Source organism: Castanea sativa, chromosome 8 (assembly GCF_040712315.1).
Source record: "Castanea sativa cultivar Marrone di Chiusa Pesio chromosome 8, ASM4071231v1".
Taxonomy (NCBI): Eukaryota; Viridiplantae; Streptophyta; class Magnoliopsida; order Fagales; family Fagaceae; genus Castanea; species Castanea sativa.
This window is the reverse complement of record NC_134020.1, coordinates 25,951,828-25,979,534: the sequence shown is the minus strand read 5'-3', so window position 1 is coordinate 25,979,534 and position 27,707 is coordinate 25,951,828. Positions and strand designations below refer to the sequence as shown.

Sequence of the window (27,707 nt, the reverse complement as noted above, 5' to 3'; positions counted from 1 at the left end):
TTACGAGTACAACGGAATTTTTAACGTAGTTTGCCCAAAAAACTCATTATTAAATATTCAAGCAATTCAGAATCCTGTTCCGATTAATTTAAATACCAAAATTTTTAAAGAACTTAAAAGAAAGTTCATTATAAAATATTACAGTATAATTTTTGGTTCTAGTAAAAATTTGGTCTTCGTGTGTGTATCTTCACCATGTAACTTGAAGTCAGTTTTATTCTATCATATTTACTATCCATTTTTTAGTTAATTATATTCTTAAAAAAATTTCTAAGTTCATATAAGGTTTTCTTTTTTTGGTTTACTTAGTCCGCACGGGCCACATTTCCAATGTTGATTAAATTTGGAATTACAGGTATTGACTTCTGTAAATAACACTTAATTATGTTCCTTTACCAATTTGCATCTTTGTAAGGCATTGGGTTTTAAGAAGTATAGCAAAATTTGTCACGTGTGTCACGTGTGAGTTGACTAAACGAACACATATACAATCAACTAAACTACAAGTCCTTTATAGCAGCTAACTACAAGTTGTTCTTCTGTCCTTCTGGTTCTTGACTTCCCCTGTTCTCTATATTGTCTGCAGCAACTATTTCTTCAGCAGCAGCTTTAGCTTGACTAGAAATCTTCTTTATTTGATAAAAATAGCTTCATAGAGGTAAAAAGATATTGGCATTCAAAACAGAGAGAAACAGAGAGCATGGACCATATCAGCCCAAGCAAGTAACCCTCTTCATTCACAAACCAAAACAAGATTACAATAAGGCTGTTGCTACATCTTTATAAACAACATTATTGATAAGCTACTACCAAATTAACAGAGGGAGACCTCAAGAGAATTATGGTTCTGTCAGCAACAACATTCTTAATAAGCTATTAAGCAAGGAAATGTGCAAGAGAATCATTTACCATAATCACCACCAGCTCCTTGGTACATCTTGGTAATAAACGGGTTACAAATGCCCTCCAGCTCCTTCATTTTATCCACAAACTCATCTGCCTCAGAAAGCTGGTTCCTTTGAAGCCAGAGGATGGTCTGCTCAATTGCATCTTCAGTCTTTTTCAAAGCATTCTTCACATCGTTGATTTTGTACCTCATGTGGTAAGCACAATTTTCCAATGCATCCTTTGCCTCAATCTTCTTTTTATGCTCCTTATCCTCGGCATTGTACTTCTCAACCTTCTCCTTCTTCTTATCCTCCTTATCCTGATCTATATTCTTCGCAACCTCCTGCCCTTTGTCCTTAATCTCCTTCTTCTTATCCTCCTTATCCTGAGCTATATTCTTCTCAGCCTCCTGACCTTTGTTCTCAATCTCCTTCTTATCCTCCTTATCCTGAACTATATTCTTCTCAGCCTCCTGCCCTTTGTCCTTAATCTCCTTCTGAAACTTATTGACCTCTTTCATGGCTATAGCCATATGACCATTAGAACCCTGACAAATGTGAATCTCCTTCTTAGGCTTCGTATCCTCTTGAGTAGCTACATTCATGTCACAATCAACACCTTGATGAATCTTAATCTCCTCCATGTACTGTTCATCCTCAAGTGTGGCTTCACCCACGTCATCATTAGCGCCTTGACCAATCATGGCAATTACTGCATTGCAGATGCTCTCCAGCTCGCTCATCTTATCCTCAAATTCGTCTGCCTCAGCAAGCTGATTCCTTTCAAGCCAGTCGATTGTCTCCGCAATTACTTCTTCAACCATCTTTTTGTCCGCAGCACAAACCTTAGCAACAGTCTCTTCATCTCTAAATGTGTTCCTCATGTTGAAAGCGTAGTTCTCAAGTGCATTCTTTGATTTGATCTTCGAGTTATGCTCCTCATCCTCAGCCTTGTACTTCTTAGCCTCCTGCACTAATTTCTTAATCTTTTCTTTGGAGAGCCTGCACTTATCAGTGATTGTATTGTTACTCCTCTTTCCAGTGATTTTGTCCTTGGCAAAAACGTTCAAGATTCCATCAACATCAACGTCAAAACAAACAGTAATTTTTGGAACTCCTTTAGGAGCTGGAGGAATACCAGAGAGCTCAAACTTGCCCAGCAAATTGTTACCACTTGTTATGGCATGTTCACCCTCGTAAACCTGGAAGGCCACAACCACCTGTTCATCAGAATAGGTTGTGAAATCCATCTCCTTTTTGGTGGGAATGGTGGTGTTTCTTGGAATCAACACAGTCATGACATCTCCAGAGGTCTCCAAACCAAGAGATAGAGGGGTGACATCTAGGCACAAGATTTTTTCCAGTCTCGTATTACCCTCACCATTGAGAATTGCAGCCTGCACAGCACAACCATAAGCAACAGCCTCATCTGGGTTAATTCTTTTGCAGAGCTCCTTCCCATCAAAGAAGTTCTGTAATAATTTCTGAACCTTGGGGATCCTAGTAGACCCTCCAACCAGAACCACATCATGGACACTGCTCTTGTCCATCTTAGCATCCATCAAACACTTCTCAACAGGCCCCATACACTTCGTGAATAAATTCAGGTTAAGCTCCTCAAACTTGGTTCGGGTGATAAAAGAGTAGAAGTCAATATCATCATACAAAGAATCAATGTCAATTGTTGTTCGAGTGTTAGATGAGAGCATCCTCTTAGCCCTTTCACAAGCATTCCACAACTTCCTATAAGCCTTACCCCCAGTAATATCCTTCTTATGCTTTCTCTTGAACTCTTGAATGAAAAAATTCACCATTCTACTATCAAAATCTTCACCTCCCAAGTGAGTATGGCCAGCTGTAGCTTTCACTTCAAAGATACCCCCTTCAATGGTAAGAAGTGAGACATCCAATGTCCCACCACCTAGATCAAAGACGAGCACATTCCTCTCACCAGTACCATCCTTGTCAAGCCCATATGCGATAGCAGCAGCAGTGGGCTCATTGATAAGTCGCAAAACATCTAGACCAGCAATGACTCCGGCATCCATTGTGGCTTGACGCTGCGAGTGGTTGAAACGAGCAGGGACAGAAATGACAGCATTCTTGATCTTTGAACCGCAGTGAGCCTCAGCAATCTCCTTCATCTTTACGAGTACCATTGAAGAGATTTCTTCAGCCAAAAAATGTTTTTCCTCATACTTGTATGTGACGGCAATAATGGGCCTCCCATGATCAGGGTCAGCAATCACCTTGAATGGCCACAGTTTTATGTCACGTTGCACAGATTCATCATTGAATCGCCTCCCAATCAAACGTTTAGAGTCTTCATACCACCAACATGAACATCAATATACAAAAAAAATCATTACTTTTTCTTTTTTTGGCTGAATAAAATTACATTAAACATTCATAGCTTTATTGAAACAATATCAAAGCAAACATAGATGAACTTTTCTTAACGCTCCAGGGATTTGTCTTATGCAAAATAAAATTTCAACATTGAATGATAAAATATTGTTAACAAAAGAAACACGATACGACAAGACAATGCCACTAATGAGCTATAGATACAAGGGTGTGGCTTGTGTCCAGTGGAAGTTTCCACTGGACACGTTGGATGGTGGACACGTGTCCACTCTTGGATACGTGTTCAAATCCGAACGTGTCCAATGAAAATTTCCACTGGATAGAAGCCTTATCCTAGATACAATTAGTACTGCCTTAAATCAAGTTAAGGTCTAAGAGGCTATGAGCAACCACATCAGCTCTTCTAAAAGATTTCGTTTTATTTTACATTAAAAAAAAAACCTATTATTTCTATTTTATACTATCACTTTTACAAAACATTCACATCTGTCCATCTATTATAAACTATATTTTATATAAATAATATTTTTATATTCTTTTTTTACAAAACACCCACCATCACTTTTACAAAACACCGACATCAATTCATCAGTCCATCTTTTTTTAATACTAAAATAAGATATAGAAGAGTTATAATAACCGTGCATATAAAGAAGAGGTGCAGTAACCATCTTTTCTTAATACTAAAATAATATATGGAAGAGCTACAGTAACCGTGCATATATGCACAGTTACTGTAGCACTTGTGCATTTATGCACAATTTTACACTTACTGATGTGGGTTTTTTTTTTTTTTTTTTTTTGTCAAAATGTGTAAATTGAGCTACTTTTGTATTTTGCAAAACTTTGCAACCACTGATGTGGTTGCTCTAAGAGCATAATCTTAAGTGGGACCAATTCATATCTAAAATCCATTATAGTTTCTTTTTTTAATTACATAAAATCTATTCTTCTTATTAATTTAGTTAGTATATATAGATTTTCCTAATAACTACTTTTTAATCGATAATATGAGTAATTCATTTAATTTTCTTGTGATATAATTAATTTTGAAATAAGATTAAAATGGAGAATTTCTTATATTTTAAATTCATTACTATTTTAAAAAAATTAAAATACATTCTTCTTACCTTTTGAGATGTAAAATTACTAATTAAGTTTTTATATTTAGGTTCTTCTCATGTCCACTTTTCATGTTTTAATATAACTAATTTATTTTCTTGTGACATAAACAACTTTAATTTTAAAAAATTTTCTTTTTATAGAAACAAATAAACAACTTGAAATAAATATTGGTAGTAAAATTTTGTAAGCCATACATGCATTTTGAAAAGAATGATTAATCTTTTTATGTAATCAAGAACTGTTATATTATATTTTTGAATTTTGAATACTATTATGATTATTTTCATTGTCATCTTTCCCTAACATTATTACACGCTCTTCTAATTCTTTATGATTAATTTTTATTTTGAATTGACAAATTTCACATAATTTTTTTGTTATAGCTTTTAAATTCCTAACAACTTTATCAAGAGATCCTATTTGAGATTCAGTGGATGTTTTTGTTTTTCTCTTTTTTTTTTCTTAAATATTTCATATTTAGATTGATATTTTTTAGTAGATATTTATAATTGAAAAATATTTACCAATAATTGAAATAGAATCAATGATGTAAAATTAGAATATGACAAAAATAAAATAAAATAAAATATAAAGCATATAACAATAGAGTCTACTTTATTAAAGTCAATATTGTAACTTAATAACAAATCTATATATATAAGCTGAGACGTATAATTTAATATAACTGTACTCTTATTGAGCCACCTCATCAACCACGTCATACTTTTTTTTTTCTTCTTTAATTTCCTTTATGATTTTTCTATTTTATTTTATATAAAATAATTAAATATAGTTAAAAAACATGTTAATACACTCCATTACTATTTAACATGTTACTATTCATTTGTTTTGAATGCAAATATTTAACCATTTAGCTACCCAAATTGATTTCATTTTTTCATTTTCTTCTTTCTAATTTCAAGTAATTGTTAAAATTGAATAATTCATTATCAAGTAGTGGATATTTGCACATGTTTACTGTTCATTATAAACGTTACTATTCATTAAATGCAAATGTTTGACTATATTTAGCTATCCAAATTGATTTCAACTTTTCATTTTCTTTTTTCTAATTTCAAGTAATTATTAAAATTGAATATTTAAACATTTCATCTTCCTATTCTTTAAATAAAAAAAAAAACTCTTCTTATCTTCCTCCAACCTTTTCCCTCCCTCTTTGTCTCTTTATCTCTCTACTACTCTTTACCATTAAATTTCCTTCATCATTTCCTCTTTCTTATATTTTAACTCTTCTTCTCTCCATTTTATTTTGTATAAATTTGATATCATTTATTCCATTCAATCCATATTCTTTTCCACACAAAAATTGTGAGTACTCTCTCTCTCTCTCTCTCTCTCTCTCTTGATCTCTTGATTTTTTTCTTTCTTATAGCTCTAATTTAGATTGATGGTTTTTTTAGAAATTTGAGTTTATATTTAAACAAAATATACATGGCTATGAATTTAAATGTGCCTACCAATGGACTTCCACTAAACAGAGATGTATTCGCAATGTTTTTAGCTTCATATACTTCTTTAGTAATGTGAATTTGAGAAAGAGAAAATGGTAGGCAAAGGATGTATGGTCTTTCATTATCCCCTATGTCTTGAAGAAAGCGGAGGGCTTATTAGTTTCCCTTCTACTAGAATTTCGTATAGAAAGCCTTTTACAATAAGTTCCTTGACTTTTTGTTATTTTGTAATCGCTCTATAGTCTATACTGTGACAAAAAGTGAATAAAGTTTTTTTTATTTATTTGTAGAGTATCGGAAACGTCAAAAAATATTTAGTGTAGTAATTTTGTATTGCTTCATTCCATGTGTTTAGTAAAATTTCTTTTAGAAATCTTATATGTTTTTCTCAAATCTATTTGTTATTTTTATTTTGGTCATTTTATTACTAATAATTAGCATCTCCACCATTAGATTTATAATTAATCTAAAATTTCTTGGTAAACGTTTACTTTGCTTAGTTAATCATCTTTACTGAAAATGCCAAAAAGAGAATAAGATAGAATATAATTTACTTTATAACATCATTATGCTTGTAAGTGCACAATTTGTACCCGGACCAAAAAACAAGTGATGGGATCATGCCCAAAGAGCCTTATACAATGAAATTTGTAGAGTATGGGTTAGAAACTTAGGTTTGGGATGTTGGAAGTTGATTAACAGGCTAGAGTGCCACAATCTACGCAAGTGATAAATAAATATGACAAAGAAACCTCCTCGGACGTAAGCCGAGGACAATTTATATAATATTTCTCTTTCTATGCCAAAGATTACAAGGTTTAGCTTTTTTTTTTAAAACCAAGAAGCAGGTCCCCCTCTTCTTTCCTCTCTTATCTTCCTATATACTTCTTCTTCTTCCCTGTTTCATCCACGTGTCACACAAATCTTCCTCTCAGATATTTGTCCCATCCACCACCTTCTTAAAGTCTTCAAATAATAGCAGGAAGGCTGAATTCTATTGTTCAGATGTCATTTCTCCATTAATGCGGCCAAGGTGGTAGATGCAGGGCCTTTAATGTGGTGGTAGCAGCTTTTTTCTCAGATATTTCTCACACGTTCCTGCTTCTAAAGGGTGCTTGGATCATACATTTACCCATCAGTTCTTCTAGGATTCTGGCTATAGGCCGTTTAGCAAGTCCCAGGGCCTTTGTTGGGCCTGTCCGAGGAGGTACTCCTCCTCGGACAACCCCTCGGACCACTATAGTGCGGACTGACCTGTGGGCCCAGAGACTCTGATCAAACAGACTTATACCAAATAATTAGGCCTAAAGCCTAAACGTTTATTCAAGCACTTTTACCCCTCACAATAGCCCCTTAAAACTTTATTTTTCCCTCCCATCCGAGGAGAGAAATAGAGTTTTGAACCAAACAGCGCACCCTCCACACGCTTTGCAAACCGCCGCACGTGTAGGGGTCCTTTCGTTCCCATAAAACCGTCTTTGACGCTTCGAAACCCAAAACGCGCTCATTTATAACCACAAATTACATCCTGTTCCCCACGTTCAACGGTGGGATACGCATCCAATGGCCTAGATTGGCTGTAAAAATTTGAGCGGGAGAATTTTAATTTCGAGGCCGCCTCCCGCACGTTAAAACGCCTGGGAACCCGTATCTTCATTCATTCTTTCAGAAATCAATCACATCTAAGTGCCAATCATTATCTTTTCTCTCCAGAAGCTCGTGAAGAATCGCATAGTCAACTCCCGTAAGTTCTCACTTTTCTTTACTCATTCCTTCTCGGCTTCTGTTCTCAGCCACCATTTAAACCCTTTTCCTTCTTTAAACTTTCATTTTTGCTCCCACCAAATGGGTAGATTTAAGTGTTTAGTAGATACTGACGCCGGTATGGAGGGTTTTAGGGCCAAATATCAAATTCCTCATAACGTAGGCTTGAAATATTGCCCCGCAGAAGCCATAGGTGACGCTAGGAGAGAGGGAGAAGTTATCATTCCCATGATCGCCTTCATAGAAGGTGGGATAACCCTCCCCATGAAAAACGTGACCAGTGAATACCTTCGCAACCATAGGTTATGCCCAGATCAATGCACACCAAACGTGTTTAGAGTCTTAGATTGTGTCGATGCTCTAAACGAGCAAATAGGTCTGAACCTCACATGGCACGACGTTGCCTATATGTACGAGTGCCATAAACTCAAAAGTGTAGGATATTACATTAAATCCAGGTCTAGCATCGTTAGGCTGATTTCCTGTCTTCTCAAATCTAACAAAGGCATGAAAGATGACTATCTCATCGCCTCGGGAAACTGGAGTGACGGTCCCCACTGCCCAGTCGAATGAGGAGAGCCAGGTGTGACTCCATAGAAGTTAGATTTCCTAACCCATGATTCAATCCCATTGCCTTTACCTCTTTTAATTTTATTGCACATTATTGTTTTTTGCCTTGATATTTATCACTAATCTGACCATGCTCGTCTTCTCGGATGTTTCTTTTCACAGATAAACAACACGTACGCCCACGTCTCAGCCTTTGCTATGTTGCTGACTTGAACCGTGTCCTTCGATCTGAAGTTTTTGTCAGGGAAGACCTACAAGTGAGAGCGGCCCACCTGATACTAGGATACGATCCTTTATCAGTGGATTTTCAAGAATTGACAATGCGATCACTGCGGGAGACAAACGACGTAGGAGGATAGACGTGTCACACCCCGGCTTCCTTTCTGACCGCGAACTCCCAGATGACCCCTCTATCATCCTATATACTCGCCCTATTGCAGCGGTTCCTCTCTCAGCACATTCCCAGACAACCGTTGTCCGAGAAGAGCAGGCATCCTCGCAACAATCGTTGGACGAGGAGATAGACAAATTTCGACTCGAGGAAGCCAAGAGATCCCGAGAGGAGCAGCTCGTCATCCTCTCGGACGAGGAATGCATGCCCGCCGAAACTTCAGGCATACTTGGTCTGGTAATTGCACAACCTGATTCCAGCTCCGAAGAAGAAGATATGGACACTCTACGAAAGTTGATGAATAAGAGGGGCTCGAAAGTCTCTCAAAAGGGAATGGGTGGGTCGCAGGTCCCTCCGGAGGCAGATGCGGAGAGGCAGAAGAAGCTGAAACAACAACAACAACAACAACAACAGAAACCTAGCAAAGGCAAGGGACGTGCCTCTTCAGTGGAAAGCGGGGAGAACAGGGACCTTGCCGAGGTACGCCGTACACCGGCTAACTGGTCTCTCGAGCTGAAACTGGACGGGGCACCAATCTCCTGCCAATCTAGTATTAGGGCATTCCAACAAGGTCACGCTCACCACCTGACCGACGCCTTGGAATGTCCCTTTCTTCTGCCTAAGGACATGGATGCCCTAGAGAAGATGAACCAGCTGCATCTTTTCCTTTCGCTAAAAAGGGACTTGGCTTTGGTGAGCATCTAAGTCTTATCCTCACTTTATTGCTTTCATTACACTTCGACGAAAGAAACATTCTTATGTACTTTAGATTCGTGCTACTAATAATGCATTTATTTTGATATTTCACCATAGGCCATTCAGGAAGTCTTCGCTGCCGAGAAGTGGGTGGAAGATTCTCGGAAGAAAGCTGCACTTGAACTGGAGCTTAGGCAGGAGACTGAGAAGTCCTTAGGCCAAGCTCTTGCGCAGAACGAGAAGCTAACCACACATTTGGTGGAGCTAAAAAGGGAAAAGGACAGTGCCGAGGCTAGCCTGAAGACAATGAGGACCCAGGTGGAGGGGCAACGCAAGCTTCTTCGTCAGAAGGACGAAGACTTATCCAAAACTCAACAAGAAAATTCCGACCTGAAGAAGGAGCTTGCTAGGATGAGGGACGAGACTTGTACCTTCAAGGACTCCATGGAGGCCGCGAAGAAGGTCGCTTACAAGGAAGGGGTGGAGTGACAGAGAACCAACTAACAGAGGAGTTCGCCAAGCTATGCCAAGAATATTGTCAACAAGTATGGGAGGAATCCTTAAATGTGGCAGGGATTCCCTTAATCTCCGAGTTGAGGAAGCCCGAAAACATCTGGCTCCCCCAAGGCATCCAGGTGATAGAAGAACTTCCTCCTGTCACACCTCCCCCTGAGACAGCGTCTTCCACGCTCCCTCCCATGATTCCAGAGCTCATTCCAACTCCTAAAGAACCTGAGGGTTCCGACGAAGAGAAGGAACAGGGCGATGGCGCCGAGAAGACTATGAGCCAAAGTTCCGAGCCTAATGTCCCTCCACCGGTGGCAACAGATAAGGGGAAACAAGCCCAGTCCTCATTTGAAATAGAGTTGAAATGAACAGAGGCTGCCAGCACTTCCGAGTAGAACCCCCCTCCTAAGGCTTAAGGGTTAGTCTAGTTAGGACTTCTCTTTTTGTTATGTAACAAATTTTTAAGTTTTTTGCTTTGAATGTACATTAACAGAAATTAATGAGAAACTGTATGGTTTGATTTTCATTTGACTTCCGATCTTTAGCATAAAAATACTCATCAGCACAAAAATGAATGAATGGAGAAACTAACTCCATTTCCAATATTTCACTTTGCCATAACTTTAAATAAAAGTACACATATTTAACGTATACTTGTAAATCATGCCTTAAGAGCATAACATATGTGACATAGCAATACACAATCAAAAACTTAACTTAGAATTCAATTTGGGACATAAAGCAATCCAAATGGTTCATCAACACCTCAACACTAATGTGGTATGGTTTCTGCTAATATTCCCAAAGTAGAGGGTCCAAGGACCCACCATAACCAAACTTCCTTTCAACAACAAGTAAGATGTCAATTTCCATAAGGCCTGTGGTCCGAGGACCATCCATGTCCAAGTTTGTATTTGATACTTAGAAGTAGTAACTTAAAATGTTAATTTTCCCAAAGTAGAAGGTCTGAGGACCCGACATAACTAAGGTTCTGTTTAACAAACAATAAGATATCAATTTTCACAAGGCATGTGGTCCGAGGACCATACATGTCCAAGTTTCTGTTTGACACTTAGAAGTAGTAACTTAAAATGTTAATTTTCCCAAAGTAGAAGGTCTGAGGACCCGACATACCTAAGGTTTTGTTTAACAAACAACAAGATATCAATTTTCACAAAGCATGTAGTCCGAGGACCATACATGTCCAAGTTTCTGTTTGACACTTAGAAGTAGTAACTTGAAATGTTAATTTCCCCAAAGTAGAAGGTCTAAGGACCCGACATAACTAAGGTTTTGTTTAACAATCAATAAGATATCAATTTCCACAAGGCATGTGGTCCGAGGACCATACATGTCCAAGTTTCTGTTTGACACTTAGAAGTAGTAACTTGAAATGTTAATTTCCCCAAAGTAGAAGGTCTGAGGACCCGACATAACTAAGATTCTGTTTAACAAATAATAAGATATCAATTTCCACAAAGCATGTGGTCCGAGGACCATACATGGCCAAGTTTTTGTTTGATAGTTAGAAGTAGCGAGAAATAAACCCAAGTACATACTGATAATTTGAACAACGAACGATAAAAATACTTTTTATTAATAATAATACATTCGTAGGTTGTTTATATTCTAGGGACGTTGTACAATTTTTTCATCTAGATCAACTAAACGATATGACCCTATGCCCGCTACGGAAATGATCCGATATGGTCCTTCCCAATTTGGTGCTAGCTTTCCCCAAGCTGGATTTTTGGCAGTACCCACGACTTTCCTCAACACCAAATCCCCAAGCGCTAGTGGCCTTAGCTTCACATGAGCATCATATCCTCGTTTAAGCTTATGCTGATAATAAGCCATTTGGACCATGGCGGCCTCTCGTCGCTCCTCAACCAGATCTAGGCTTTTTTCAAGGAGGCCATCGTTATTTCCCGAGCTGAAAGAACTCGTCCTTAACGTGGGGAAACCAGATTCTAAAGGTATCACCGCCTCGGCCCCATAGGTCATGGAGAAGGGTGTTTCTCTAGTGGATCTCTGTGGCGTAGTCTGATATGTCCACAAAACGTTTGGCAACTCCTCTACCCATCTACCCTTCGCATCATCCGGCCTCTTCTTATGTCCACTGACTATGACTTTGTTAACGGCCTCGGCCTGCTCATTTCCCTGAGGATAAGCTGGGGTGGAGTATCTGTTTGTGATGCCCAGGTCATTACAATATTTCCTGAAAGCTTTACTATCAAATTATACGCCATTATCTGAAACAAGTGTGTGAGGTACCCCAAATCTAGTGATAATATTCTTCCAGATAAACTTCTTGGAGTCGATATCCCTAATATTTGATAAAGGCTCAGCTTCGACCCATTTGGTGAAGTAATTAGTTCCCACGAGCAACCATCTTTTGTTCCCCACAGCCCTCGGAAAAGGCCCAATTATATCCAGTCCCCATTGAGCGAATGGCCAAGGACTGGACAAAGGATTAAGGACTCCCCCAGGCTGATGAATATTGGGAGCGAACCTTTGGCATTGGTCACACTTTCTTGTATAGTCTTGAACTTCCCTTTGCATATTGGGCCACCAATATCCCTAAGTCAGAGCCCTATGGGCTAAAGACCTTCCCCCAGTATGGCTTCGGCAAATTCCCTCATGCAATTCTTCCAGAAGTGCCCCCGTTGCTTTAGGATGTACACACAACAGGTATGGTCCGAAAAAGGAGCGTTTATGTAACTTCTGATTCTCGGACAACCAGAACTGAGGCGCCTTTCGACGAATCATATCTGCTTCAGATTTCTCCTCAGGCAGAATATTGTTTTTTAGAAAAGAAACCACAGGGTCAATCCAGCTAGGTCCGGGCTTTATCAGATGGATATGGACGACACTTGCAGTGGTTAGAGTTGGTTTCAGCAAGTCTTCGACGAGGATAATTCTAGGCAAACATTGAGCCGAGGATAATCCAAAGTGGCCAACGAATCTGCATATGTGTTTCCACTTCTAGAAACGTGCGAAAGGATGAAAGAATAGAACTCGGATTGTAAACGTTTGACTTGGGTCAGATACTCTTACATTCTTGGATCCCTGGCCTCCATGGTCCCCGTCACCTGGCCCACAACTAATTGAGAATCTGAGGACATATGAATTGCCTTTCCCCCCATTCTCCGTACCATACTCATGCCGACCAAGACAGCTTCGTATTCAGCCTCGTTATTAGTAGCCGAGAATGCTAATCTCAACGATTTCTCAAAAATAATTCCTTTAGGGGATACCAAAACAAGTTCAACCCCAGACCCCCTCTGATTTGCTACCCCATCAACATACGCTTTCCAAATCGGAAGTCCTTTGCCAGTAATCATGCCAACTTATTTTTCATTCATGTGCGATTCCTTCGCAGTTTCTTCAAACTCTGCCACTAAATCCATGAGAACTTGGCCCTTCACCGAGGTGCGTGGCATATATTTGATATCGAAGGCTCCTAGAATAGTTCCCCACTTGGCTACCCTCCCCAAGTAATCAGCACTTCGTAACACTGACTTGAGAGGCAGTTGAGTCAAAACCACGACGGTGTGGGACTGAAAATAGTGAGGAAGCTTTCGTGTGGCATGGACTACAGCTAGAATTGCCTTCTCCAAAGGCAAATAGCGCATCTCAGCTTCATTCAAAGATTTGCTGACATAATAAACCGGTCTTTGTACCCCACCATCGTCTGTTATTAGAACCAGGCTGACTGCATGGATAACTACAGCTAGGTATGCAAACAGGATTTCATCGACCTCCGGCCGAGACATAATGGGTGGCTGGGAAAGATGTTCCTTAAGTTGTTGGAAAGCTAAAGTACACTCCTCGGACCATTGGAATCATTTCCATTTATTTAATAGTTGGAAAAAAGGTCTATACTTGTCAATTGACCGAGAGATAAATCTGCTGAGAGCAGCAGTCATCCCGGTCAATTTCTTAACTTCCTTTGGATTCTGAGGTGGTTGCAAGCCCTGAATGGCTCTGACCTGTGCCGGATTCACCTCTATTCCTCTATGAGTCACCATGTAGCCCAGGAACTTTCCGGAACCCACCCCAAAAGAACACTTTGAGGCGTTAAGGCGCAGCTTGTACTTCCTAAGTATTTGAAAGGTATCGTTCGGATCTTTCACATGCATAGGTACTGTCTTACTCTTCACTACCATATCATCCACATATAACTCAATGGTTTTTCCAAGTTGCGATTCAAACATTCTGGTCATCATCCTTTGGTAAGTAGCCTCGGCATTTTTCAACCTGAACGGCATTACTTTATAGTGATAGTTCCCTGTTAGAGTAATGAAAGCAGTTTTCTCCTGATCACCCAATGCCAATGGTATTTGGTGATAACCCTAGAAAGCATCCAAAAAACTCATCTGATGATGCCCGACCGTAGCATCCACAAGCTGGTCGATGCGTGGCATCGGGAGCGAGTCCTTTAGGCAGGCTTTGTTCAGGTCTGTGAAGTCCACACACACTCTCCACTTTCCGCTCTTCTTTTTCACTACAACTGTGTGCGCCAACCATTCCGGGTAAAAAACTTCTTTAATAGCACCAGCCCTCTTGAGTTTGAGCACCTCTTCTTTGACAGCCTCGGAATGCTCTTTCGAAGAACGTCGAGGTGGTTGTCTCCTAGGAACAACGATAGGGTTGACATTCAAATGATGGCAAATGAAGCTTGGGTCAACCCCCGGAGCCTCATAGGGATCCCAGGCAAAGACATCGATATTGTTTTTCAAAAACATCACCAATTCCATTTTTTCTTGGTGGGGTAACCGTATCCCAACTTGAAAGAACCTTTCGAGGTCATCAGTTATAAGAAACCTTTCCAAATCTTCACATATATCCTGCTCTGCTGTCACCGCCTCGGGCGCATCCAGAGTTGTTAATTGCTATAAGTCTTCCACAACTGAGGCCGAAGGCTCTGACTTGGCTTGATGCAGTACTGCAGCCGATATGCATTGTCTTGCCACTGATTGGCTGCCAAGAATTTCTTCGATGAATCCCCCTGAAAGGAATTTTACTTTAACATGCAAAGTCGAGGAGACGGCACCCAAGGCATGCAGCCAAGGCCTAGCAAGGATGGCCGTGTATGGAGAATATGCGTCAACCACAATAAAATCCACATCGACCGTTTCCGAGCCAGACTGTACGGGCAATCGAATTTGTCCCTTTGGTATAACAGTCTTCCCTTCAAAACTTATCAATGGCGAGTCATAGGGAGTAAGATCCACCAGTTTTAACTTAAGCCCCTTGAATAAGTCAGGGTACATAATATTTGCACCGCTGCCTTGATCGATCATCACCCTTTTGACGTCGTAATTCCCTATCCTCAACGTGACCACCAGGGCGTCATCATGGGGTTGAATAGTTCCAACCTTATCTTCATCAGAGAATCCTAAAATAGGCACAGTCCTTCTGATCCTCTTTGGCTTCAAGCCTGCCTCCTCGGCCTAGGAGGGTGACACTGCCATCACCCTGGTAGGACAGGAACCGGTCCTGCCAGGTGCAGTAAAGATGACATTAATCGTTTCCAAGGGCGGCCGAGATGAGTTATTCTTCTAATTATTTGAACCTGACTGACTGCCTTGCCCGTTTGGTTGATACAGGTGCTGTTTCAATTTTCCCTCACTAACGAGCTACTCTAAGTGGTTCCAAAGGGTCCGACAATTCTCGGTGGTATGACCTACATCCTGATGGTACTGGAAAAAAAGGTTCTGATTCCATTTCGTAAGGTCCCCCACCATCTTACTAGGCCACTTGAAGTAGGGTTCCTTACGGACTTTCTCCAGCAGTTGGTACACTGGTTCTCGGAATACAATATTAACTACTTGAGGAGTGGCTGAACCAGATTGCCCAGAGTAATCTCTCCTCGGCTTATTGTTATGGTACATGTCCGACCTGAAATCCCTTCTCTCCTGCGGGATAACCTTCGCCTTACCCTTACCTTGTTGTTGATCTTCCTCAACCCTTTTGTACTCGTCGATGTGGTCCATGAGGCGACGTACACTCCGTACGGGCTTTTTGGTCAAGGATTTCCTTAAATCATGATCAGTGGGAAGCCCCACTTTGAAAGTATTAATCGTCACTTCATCAAAATCTCCATCGATCTCATTAAACATCTCCCAATACTTGTCGGAGTATGCTTTCAATGTCTCACCCTCCCTCATGGCCATAGATAATAGTGAGTCCAATGGTCGAGGGACTCTGCTGCATTTAATGAATCGAGATGCGAATACCCTAGTAAGTTCCATGAACGAATCGACAGACCTCGGCTTTAGTCCGTTAAACCATCTCATAACAACAGGTCCTAGGCTAGAAGGGAAGACTTTGCACATCAAGGTTTCGTTCTGAGAATGCACCGCCATCCTCTGATTAAAGTGGCTCACATGTTTCACCGAGTCTGTCCTGCCATTATAAATGGTGAAGGTGGGCTAGGTGAACCGTCTAGGGAGCCTTCCCTTCTCGATCCTGCGTGACAAGGGCGATTTAGAGAGTTGGTGTAATGCTCGGCTCATAGCATCGTTCCCCAAGTCCCTAGAGGGAAGCTTCCTATGCTTACGACCTGGTAGGTCATCCCCTTCGTAAGAGAAGGTTTCACTGGGGGGAGTCCTAGACCTTGGACTATAATTGCTTCCCCGGGACCCCCCTAAGGAAGGATTGGATGGGGGTGAAGCCCGCCTTTGTCTGACACGGCGTAACTTTTTCTTGAGGTGGTCAATCTCCCTCCGTATGGCCTTGGCATCATCCTCATGAGTGGCACTGCTTCCACCACGCGAATGGCTTGCGTCAGGATATATGATATGCACACTTCCCTCTCGATCCCTCCTACGCTCAAGACGCTCAAAAAAATCTTCGCGCTAGGATTGCTGAGATTCTGCATGATGCGAACCCAAGCCTGCCATGATGTTCCAATTCCTTCAACGCTAGATTTCCCATAGACGGCACCAATTGTAAGTGCACAATTTGTACCCGGACCTAAAAATAAGTGATGGGCTCAGGCCCAAAAAGCCTTATACAATGAAATTTGTAGAGTATGGGTTTGAAACCTAGGTTTGGGATGTTGGAAGTTGATTAACAGGCTAGAGTGCCACAATCTACGCAAGTGATAAATAAATATGACAAAGAAACCTCCTCGGACGTAAGCCGAGGACAATTTATATAATATTTCTCTTTCTATGCCAAAGATTATAGGGTTTAGCTTTTTTTTTAAAACCAAGAAGCAGGTCCCCCTCTTCTTTCCTCTCTCGTCTTCCTATATACTTCTTCTTCTTCCCTGTTTCATCCACGTGTCACACAAATCTTCCTCTCAGATACTTGTCCCATCCACCACCTTCTTGAAGTCTTCAAATAATAGCAGAAATGCTGAATTCTATTGTTCAGAGGTCATTTCTCCATTAATGCGACCAAGGAGGTAGATGCAGGGCCTTTAATGTGGTGGTAGCAGCTTTTTTCTTAGATATTTCTCACACGTTCCTACTTCTAAAAGGTGCTTGGATCATACCTTTACTCATCAGTTCTTCTAGGATTCTACCTCTAGGCCGTTTAGCAAGTCCCAGGGCCTTTGCTGGGCCTGTCCGAGGAGGTACTTCTCCTCGGACAACCCCTCGAACCACTATAGTGTGGACTGACCTGTGGGCCCAGAGACTCTGATCAAACAGACTTATACCAAACAATCAGGCCCAAAGCCCAAACGTTTATTCAAGCACTTTTACCCCTCACAATGCTATTAATGTTTTTATGCATAGATACTTAAGGAACTTTTTCTTGTTTACATTTTATTTTATTTTATATTTCCACTTATAATATGTGATTTATTGATAATGATCTATTGCATAATTATCTATATTTACTTTTTTACTTAGTTTCAATTATGAGGAAGAAAGAGACGTGGATCTATGTTTTGGAGAAAAATATATCTATAAATATTAAATCGCATATATATATATATATAGTAATAATCAAAGTATACATAGATACAACTTGGTCTAATAGTTCTCATACTATCAATTAAAAAAAAGTTTTTGCATTGTGTTTTCATACATATCTCACTGTCTATAATACCTTACTACAAAATATATTTTGTTACACTACAAAAAATTTCTAATTTAAAACATAATTTCAAATAACACATATTGAATTCTTAAAAATATACAATCTAATATATTAGTTTAACAATTATCCAATAAAAAAAATAATCATATCATATTTTCTTGCATATTGCGCGAGTCTGCGACTAGTATATCTAAAAGCTGAAGCGTAGCATTTATTGTTGCTACGCTCCCGTTGAGCTACATCAGCAACCACGTCATCTACTTATTTTCTATATTTTCTTTTCTCTATTTAAACTTTTCTTCCCCCCTATTCTCAAAAAAAAAAAAAAAAAAGAATCTTCTTCTTCCTATTAATTCACACCTATTGTTACATTTCTTCCAACATTTTCCCTTCTTTTTTGTTTCTTTATCTCCCCACTACTCTCAACTTTACCATTACACTTCCTTCCTCTTTCTTATATTTTGACTCTTCTTCTCCCCATTTCATTTTGTATAAATTTGATATCATTTTCCTCATTCAGTCCATATTTTTTCTCCCACAAAACAGTGAGTACTCTATCTCTCTCTCTCTCTCTCTATGGATTTTTGTTCTTTCTTATACCTCTAATTAAGGTTGATGGTTCTTTTTTATTTCTTTTTTAATATGTGTTTTGGTATTGTGTTATTTTTTCTAATTTTCCATTAGAAAATGTTTTCTTTCCCTTTTATAGCTTTGGTTGAATTTTGATTTGGGTCAATACTTAGTTTCTTTTGGAAATATGAATTTGAATATGCCTACCAATTGTTTGAGTAATAAATTATTATAAAGTCTATTTTTTATTCCTTTAGTTTCATTTTAATTTTGGCTAAGATAACATTGTAATTTTGTGATAAGTTTTGATTATTATGATAATTTCCTTATTCCTTAAGAGATGAGAAATTTGAATAATAAATTTAAAACTTATAAAGTTTAGTTGTATATTAGGAAAATATAATATACTACAATAGATGTTAGAAGAATATGGTTCACCTTTAAAAAATATTAATCAAACACAAAAAAAAAAAATAATAATAATAAAATGATATAGTTGTAGAGATAAAAAGATTAAAAAAAATACTTATAAAAATCTTCTTAAAAAAAAGACAATATTTAAAGTAATTGTTACCTTTTATATATTACACCTTATTACATAATATTTATATTACCACGCATTGCGTGAGTCTGCGGCTAGTTTACTTAATAATAGAATCACCCAACGGTCTTAACTTGTTCAAACAAAAACAATTTTAACAAATAACTAGCCTATATCTATATCTATATATATCTAAAAGCTGAAGCGTAATATTTATTGCTGCTACGCTCTTGTTGAGCCACATCAGCAGCCACGTCATCTATTTATTTTCTATATTTAAACTTTTTCCTTTCTTTTTGTCTCTTTATCTCCCCACTACTCTCAACTTTACCATTACACTTTCTCCCTCTTTCTTATATTTTGACTCTTCTTCTACCCATTTCATATTGTATAAATTTGATATCATTTTTCTCATTCAGTCCATATTTTTTCCCCCACAAAATGGTGAGTACTCTCTCTCTCTCTCTCTCTCTCTCTCTCTCTCTCTCTCTCTCTCTCTCTCTCTCTCTCTCTCTCTCTCTGTGTGGATTTTTGTTCTTTCTTACCTTTAATTAAGGTTGATGGTTCTTTTTTCTTTCTTTTTAATATGTGTTTTGGTATTGTGTTATTTTTTCTAATTTCCCATTAGAAAGTGTTTTCTTTCCCTTTTATAATTTTGGTTTGTGTCAATACTTAGTTTCTTTTGGAAATATGAATTTGAATATGCCTACCAATTGTTTGAGTAATAAATTATTATAAAGTCTATTTTTTATTCCTTTAGTTTCATTTAATTTTGGCTAAGATAACATTGTAATTTTGTGATGAGTTTTGATTATTATGATTATTTTCTCATTCCTTAAGATATGAGAGATTTGAATAATAAATTTAAAACTTATAAAGTTGAGTTATATATTGGGCAAATATAATACACTACAATAGATGTTAGAAGAATATGATTCACCTTTAAAAATTATTAATCAAACACAAAAAAAAAAAAATTATATATTTGTAGAGTTAAAAAAAAAATACTTATAAAAATCTTCTTAAAAAAATAAAAAATATTTAAAGTAATTATTACCTTTTATATATTACATCTTATTACATAATATTTATATTCTCACGCATCGCATGGGTCGGCCGCTAATTTACTTAATAATAGAATCACCCAACGGTCTTAACTTGTTCAAACAAAAACAATTTTAACAAATAACTAGATGAATTATTACTAAACAAATCACGATCAATTTTATATATAAAAAATCAAATATCATAATTGAGATGTAAAATTTATATTAAAAAAATGAAAATTTATTTTTATTATTTACCTTTCGTAAGACAATTAATAATGCGGCAAACACAACTTTTTTTTTTACTACAAATTTTACAATTGCTGACTATTAATTGTAGATATAACTGGCACTCATGGACCCATTATTCACTATCAATAACTACAAAAATTATGAAATTTGTTGTGGAAAATTTCTAATTTGTTGTGAAGCCGTGCATAGTAAAGGAAAGCAAAAATCTAATTTCTAATTTTGACAATCTAATGTATAGGAAACTTGCTTACAAAAATTAAAGTCATGGCAAAATTGATTATTAATAAGCCCGCAACTCACAAGATTGTGGGGTCCCACAGTTTGAGTAGTTGAACGGGCTCATAAAATAAGCAGCAATGCAACACCCATACGAAGCTACTCAAAAAACGAGTCAAACCACTCTTGACTTCACAGATCACAATAGTTCAAAACCCACTCTTGACTACAACTCTCACTAAACTCTAAAAGCAAAGGACTTTCCTATAACAGAGAGAAATTCCCCATTTTACAGCAAATGGTTCTGTTCCTTTTCACTATCATAAAAGAAAACAAAACAACAGTAATAATTTTTTTTCTTTTTTTCAAGTTTCCTCAGCTTCACAATAATTTTGACTAAACAGAACCTACATACGTTTGAACACAAATAAGCCAATAAAACTCTCAAAATCTAAACTTGTAATGGTATCAGAGAAGTAGAAACTCACCAAAAACAGTGTTGGTGGGGTTCATGGAAACCTGGTCCTTAGCTGCCTGACCAATCAAGCGGTGAGTTTCCTTGAAAGCCACATAAGATGGTGTTGTACGGTTCCCCAGATCATTGGGTATGATCTCCACCCGATTACGTTGCCAAACTGCCACACATGAATAGCACGTTCCCAAGTCAATTCCGATCGCCGGACCCTCTCCTTTTCCCATCTTAGCTAACAAGATTGAACCGAAAAAAGATACTGAAAAAAGAACAGAGAAAATTTTGGAACTTTTAAGTTAAGATCACAGAAATTCTACACTATGGTTTGCTGACTCAAAGACGCAGTTGGAAGTGGAGTAAACGAGCTGCATAGTTGTTTGTCTGTTTAGATGGAGAAAATACACCATACATCTAATGCATGTTTCCTTCCTGTTACATGGAGGTGGAGGGGGCATCAGATGCGGTATACCACCTCGTTTAGATGACTATATTATTGGTTGCAAGAAGAATCTACGACTCTTGTTCTACTTTTCGTACCATTTTCAATCGATGTCATAAAGGATAAAGTGATATATCCAAAGGCAATTCTTCTTTAATTGAGCAATGATCACGAAATTTCCTACAACTTTTTATTATTAATTTCTTTTAACACGGCAATTTTTTTTTTTTTTCCAAACAATGCGCTAAGTTTTATTATAAACATCATTTTTATGGATTTATCATTTTTTTTTTTATACGAGATAAGGATTCTACTCTAACTTAATTTAAATGTATATTTGTGTTATGCTCTTTCATAAAGACTTGAACTCTAGTTCTTACCCTACCTACATACTTTTATTTTGAGAATTATACATCTATATATTCTAAAAGCTGAAGCGTAGCGTTTAATGCTCCTATGCTCACGTTGAGCTACGTCATTATCTTTTTTCTTTCCATTTTCTTATAATTTTTTTTATTCCACTTTAACACTTCTCCAACTTTTCTCCCTCCCTTACCTTTCCATCTCCCCACTACTACTCCAACTTTTCTCCTTCCCTCACCTTCTCACCTCCCCACTATCCTCTACATTAATATTATCCTTCATCTTTTCCTTTATTTTCCTCTATTTTTATCTCTTCTTATTCACACTCTCTTATTATAAATTTGTCACTATCTCTTTCATTCTATGCATAGTTTTCCCTTACAAAAAAAAAAAGGTCCCTCTCTCTCTCTCTCTCACACACACAATTTTTGGGTGAATTTTTATTTTTTATTTTTCTTGCATCTTCGCTTTAGGTTGATAATTTTTTATATTCTTTAATCTACTTTAAGTTAATGCGATTCAGTTTTGTTTTTTTTTAATTTTTTTTTCTTTGATTGTTAAATGTTATCCTATTGTGTTATAAAGGATTAAATATAGCATATAAAAATATGATATTATTCTACTACATAACATGATTTGGATAATTTAATTTGGTAGTTATTGTAATTTGATAGCATGATTTTTATAGTGCTCAATTTAGATGTTAAACTATGAGACTTTAGTAATTTTTGTTTATTTTTTAATCATTTGTGGTGGACAAAGTACTCTTAATAATTGTATTAGAATCTATATCTATATATTACTAAAAGTTGAAGCGTAGCGTTTAATGCTACTGCGCTCACATTGAACCACGCCAGCATCCACGTTATTATCTTTTTTCTTTCTATTTTCTTTTAATTTTTTTAATTTCATATTTACACTTCTCCAACCTTTCTCCCTCTCTGACCTTTTCATCTCCCCACTACTTTTCCAACCTTTCTCCTTCTCTCACCTTCTCATCTCCCCACTACCCTCTACATTAATATCATTCTTCATATTTCCCTTCATTTTCCTCTATTTTTGTCTCTTCTTATTCACACCCTCTTACTATAAATTTGTCACTATCTCTTTCATTCTATGCATAGTTTTCCTTTAATAAAAATTTTTTCTCTCTCTCTCTCTCTCTCTCTCTCTCTCTCTCACACACAATTTTTGGGGGGATTTTTATTTTTTATTTTTCTTACATCTTCACTTTAGGTTGATAATTTTTTATATTCTTTAATTTACTTTAGCTTAATGCGATTCAGTTTCGTTTTTTTTTAATTGTTGTGTTTTTTTTTTTTTTGATTGTTAAATGTTATCCTATTGCATTATAAAGGATTAAATATAGCATATAAAAATATAATATTATTCTACTACATAGCATAATTTGGATAATTTAATTTGATAGTTATTGTAATTTGATAGCATGATTTTTATAGTGCTCAATTTAGATGTTAAACTATGAGACTTTAATCATTTTTGTTTATTTTTAAATCATTTGTGGTGGACAAAGTACTATTAATAATTGTATTAGAAGTACTCTATAATGCAATTTATTTAGAGAAAAGCAAAAGTTGGCTAAACAAAAACTATTGGATGAGAAACAAATTTTATCTTTCGCAATTTTACTTTAATTATTATTATTACTATTTTATAACAATGCATACATAGAAATTTAATTCTTAGATTTTACAAACAATTGTTTATTTGATAGTATGTTTTAGGTGAACGAAATTAAAATTTCTGCAAAGAAAATAACCTTAGTAGATTATAAATAACAAATTCTTTTCCTAATTGGTCCAATTAATCATAGTTAAGTTTTATTAATTTTTTATTTACTTTTTCCAGTGTTTTGGACTGTAGGCAGAAAAAATAAGTTTGAGAAAGTTTGTTTAAAAGTAAAAGAATAATTTTCAAATTTTATATTCTTTTTAATGATTCACAAAATGGAAAGAAATAACTTTTATTAAAAAATAAATATTTTTGTTACCTTGCCTTTTGAATTTCTGAGAAAAATTGTATTTTTTTCATTTTAGTACGACAAAAATTATTAAATTTATGATTGTTCCTATATTACATTTATGATTACTCTTATAATAAATAAAAATATAATTACAAAATACATTACTCTTTATTAAATTATTTTAAATTGTATAAAATTTTTAATAAAACCACCATAAAAATAATTATCATGCGCAATGCGTAGGTCAGCTAATTAAATCTCAATTTGATAGCTAATGTCAATATGAAGCTAATTAACAAACCAAATTAAATTATTGGTGTAATTAACCAATTAAGATATGCACGGATTGATAATCAAAAAAACATATCCTAAACAATCAATCACACCCAAAGGAACACCAGAACTGTTTGCAAAGAGAAAAGCCCAAAACCAGGAAAAAAAAAAACTTTCCCACAATTCTCCTCTTCTTAAAGTTTCAGGATATCCATAAAAACCAGTAAAGCATCAAACAATGTCATCCTAATTAATTAGAGCATTAATGTGATGTGAGGAAGAAGTTTGGACATCCAAATCCACACAATCTACTCAAGGGAGGGCCAAACCACCACCCAACCCAATTTTAGGAACTGCAAAACCAGCTGTGAAATCGAATTTTGGTTATCCACATCTGCCAACGTTTTCCCCTTAATCGCAATTGACACATTGTTTGCCATATCACCTGTCAGTTGTTGCTTGGATATCAAAGTTGGAACCTTATTTGACTTCCCATCACTTAAAAGAGTCCTAGTCGAAATATAGTCCCCAGAAAAAGGACCCAATATATCCGAATTTTCTTCTTTTGAAACTTCTACAACCTCCAAAACACTTACCTGCGAATTCCTTGGTGATTTTAATTTCGAAAAAGAAGAAAAATCTGGATTCTTAGAAGATACAGATTCGGATACACCACTATCCCACTCAAAGATTGAGATTTGAATAGGATCAGGAAATTTTAGCTTACTCAGATCTGTCAACTGTCTCGGATTCTTTGGTCGGTGCTTGGCTATATTCGTATCAACTTCACTAGTCATCGGAATAGATGGTGGCTGATGGTGGATATTGGGTTGTCTAGTTCCATCCTCTTCCCCATCAGTAACTTGATTGTCCTCTTCATCATCATCACTAAACTTGGACTGGCTGGGGCTTCCTTTTCTCTGTTTAATTTTTGGAGCAATTACACGCATCCATGGACCAAATTGAAGTTCATCCTCATCTATTGACAGACAACCCCTATGTACCTTACGACACTCTTGATCTTGATGACCAAGTATGCCACAACTATAACTATAACAAAAGGTAGGCAGCCTTTCATACTTAAAAAATACCCAACATTTCTCCACTCCTTCAATTTGAATAATTTTTCCTTTCATAAGGGGTTTAGTAATGTCAATATCAACCCAAATCCTAAGAAAGGGACCCCAAGCCAATCCACTCTTCGGGGCATCAACCAAAATTGAAACACCAATCTCATTGGCAATTCGAGTTCCAACAAAGGGGTCCATACTTTTAATGGGAATATTGAAGACCCGAATCCAAAAAGGGGAGTATTGGAAGGAAACATTACCTAAACTTAGATCACCTTTAAATTGCTTCAGTAAAATCAATCTTCTGTCAAAGGACCAGGGACTTTTGTCTAGAACCTCCACCATGTCCTCCTCACTTATAAAAATAGCCAAAAAAAGATTGTTTCCAACCTCTTTAGTAGTAACACCATGCAAACCACACCAAAGTTTCTGAATGGTGGATTTGAACGCCTCCTTGTTAAAGTCCTTACTAGTTTGTAACTTGAACAAGATATGAATTTTGCATGTTCTTTTGAGTTTGACATATCCTGGGAGCTCACTGCCAAAACTCCTTTTTCCTCTTTCGATAGGCTAAATTTTCTCCACATCTCCTCCATCATCGCATCCATTAAGAATAAGAAAAGTATCAAAGAAAGAATAGCAGAAAATACAAGAGAGGAATTAAAAAAAAAATCCCCTACTACAGTTAACAAAGCAAACCGAAGAGGTTTGAATCTTATGTTGGGCAATGGAAGTTGGTTTCTTTTACTTCCCAAGACCATAGAGAGTCAAGAAGAGAGGTTTTGAATTTGTAAAAAACGTGCTTAGGTGCTGTGTGGGTGTTTTAGAAATGAGAACTTAGGTTTTAGAGAAGAAGGAGGCAAAAAATAAACTCTCTCTAGCTAGGGTTTTGATTGGAGACATAAGGTGAGTATTTATAAGTTAAAATTAGGGTTTTCGGAGCTTTTTAGATGTCTTTGGACGTTCTCAAGGATCTAGGGGCCGGTCCACATCAAAGAATGATGTTTTGGGCCCTTAAAAATGAAGTTTCACTGCCCAGAAAATGAGTGTGCATACGCATCTTTCAAGTGTGCGCATGCACACTTGATTCATGCGTACGCATACCCTAATTCTTGACAGCTCTAATGGCTCAACTTCAAACGGTCATAACTAACTCACCCAAATTAGGAAAAATTTGAATTCAAATTGAAGCCCAGGATGTCTACTTTCCAATGAAACAAACTTCACTCAAAAAATATTTGTCGAGCCAAAGTTATGGTCAAAACAGTAAACAAATGTCATTTTTCAGCATTGTTTTCAAATCGATTTGAGCGCTTTTGAGTCGTGATTACTTCCAAACTATCGTGAACTCTTTAATTACCCTTGGTTGATGAATATCAAGCTTATAATTGGAGCCAGAGACCATTTCTTATTAACGAGTACAAAATGAGGTGTCTACAGCGGTAGGGAGAAAAAAAACAAAACAAGGCAGACGACAACAAGAGAGATATTACTCTAGTAACGGGGAGGAGGGTCGGTGCTACTAGAGAGCACGGAAAAGTTTAATGTAGGATGTAAACACATCTTGCCTATGCCTAGTACTAAATACTAAATGTTGTGTCATTACACATTGTGGTTGTGCCAAATGGCTGGACACAAGTGTTACGTGTCGTATGATGTGTAGCATGTGCTTTCTCCATGCTTTGCACCAAAACTACATTAAAATTATTAGGGTAAAATACACTTAACACCTTTAAGGTTTGAGTTAATGTCAGCTAGGTCTAAAATTTTTCAAAACTGACTAACTTGGTTCCTAATCACCATGAGAGAGACAATAAAATGAATAACATTTTAGAGTCTAAGTTGAGATTAGGGACCAAGTTTATCAGTTTTGAAAAGTCTTGGACTTAACTCACATTAGCATAAACATCATGGATGTTGTTGAGGTACAAATTTTCAGGCCCTAATTTCTTTAGCCCACTCACGAAAATACCTACACAAGCCCAAGAATTATTTCCCACATAAATATCTCCCACACATTACTTAAATATTCTCCACGTTATTGGGCTCCCACAAATATTTCCTACATATATAAGCCCCACAAATTACTTTGGGTCCTCTCACAAATATTACCCATAATGTTTCACATATTATCCAACTTGGGTTTTCACAAAAATGCCCATCACCTTGCTAACAATGTTGGGTCACAAAATTATACTTCCTACACAAAAACGCCCGAAATCATTTAACTTGTGGGCAAGACACAAAAAGCCCAACAAACCCTTTTTCTAAGCGCGTTGCTACACGGCACCTCAAAGCCCGTTGCTACACGGCACCTTACTAAGTCCGTTGCTACACGGCACCTCTAAGCCCATTTCTACACGGCACCCCTAAGTCCATTGCCACACGGCACCTCTAAGCCCGTTGCTACATGACACCTTACTAAGCCCATTGCTACACAGCACCTTACAAAACCCGTTGCTACACGGCACCTCTAAGCCTGTTGCTACACGGTACCTCTAAATCCATTGCTACACGACACCTTTACTAAGCCCGTTGCTACAAGGCAATATCTTTACAAAATCTCAAACTATTTTACAAAAGCCCAAATACTAATTTGGCACTATTTTACAAAGCCCAAATATTGATTTGGCAAACTATTTTA

At 37.1% G+C, this 27,707-nt stretch overlaps 1 protein-coding gene across 1 annotated transcript; it reads right to left on the bottom strand.

Annotated features, from left to right (window-relative positions):
• Positions 1–617: 617 nt before the first annotated feature.
• LOC142607162 (heat shock 70 kDa protein 4-like) lies at positions 618–21,299 on the bottom strand. Its single transcript, XM_075778586.1, has 2 exons — positions 20,951–21,299; positions 618–3,210 (listed from the first exon to the last, which is right to left on the bottom strand). Exons 1-2 carry the CDS (start codon positions 21,159–21,161, stop codon positions 902–904), a joined length of 2,520 nt encoding a protein of 839 aa, XP_075634701.1. The 5' UTR covers positions 21,162–21,299; the 3' UTR covers positions 618–901.
• Between the last annotated feature and the right edge of the window lie 6,408 nt (positions 21,300–27,707).

Coding starts and splice junctions, on each gene's coding strand:
- LOC142607162 (XM_075778586.1), bottom strand. CDS start 21,161: ATGGGAAAAGGAGAGGGTCCGGCGATCGGAATTGACTTGGGAACGTGC. Junction 3,211..20,950: donor CCCCACCAACACTGTTTTTG/GTGAGTTTCTAC, acceptor GGTGGTATGAAG/ACTCTAAACGTTTGATTGGG.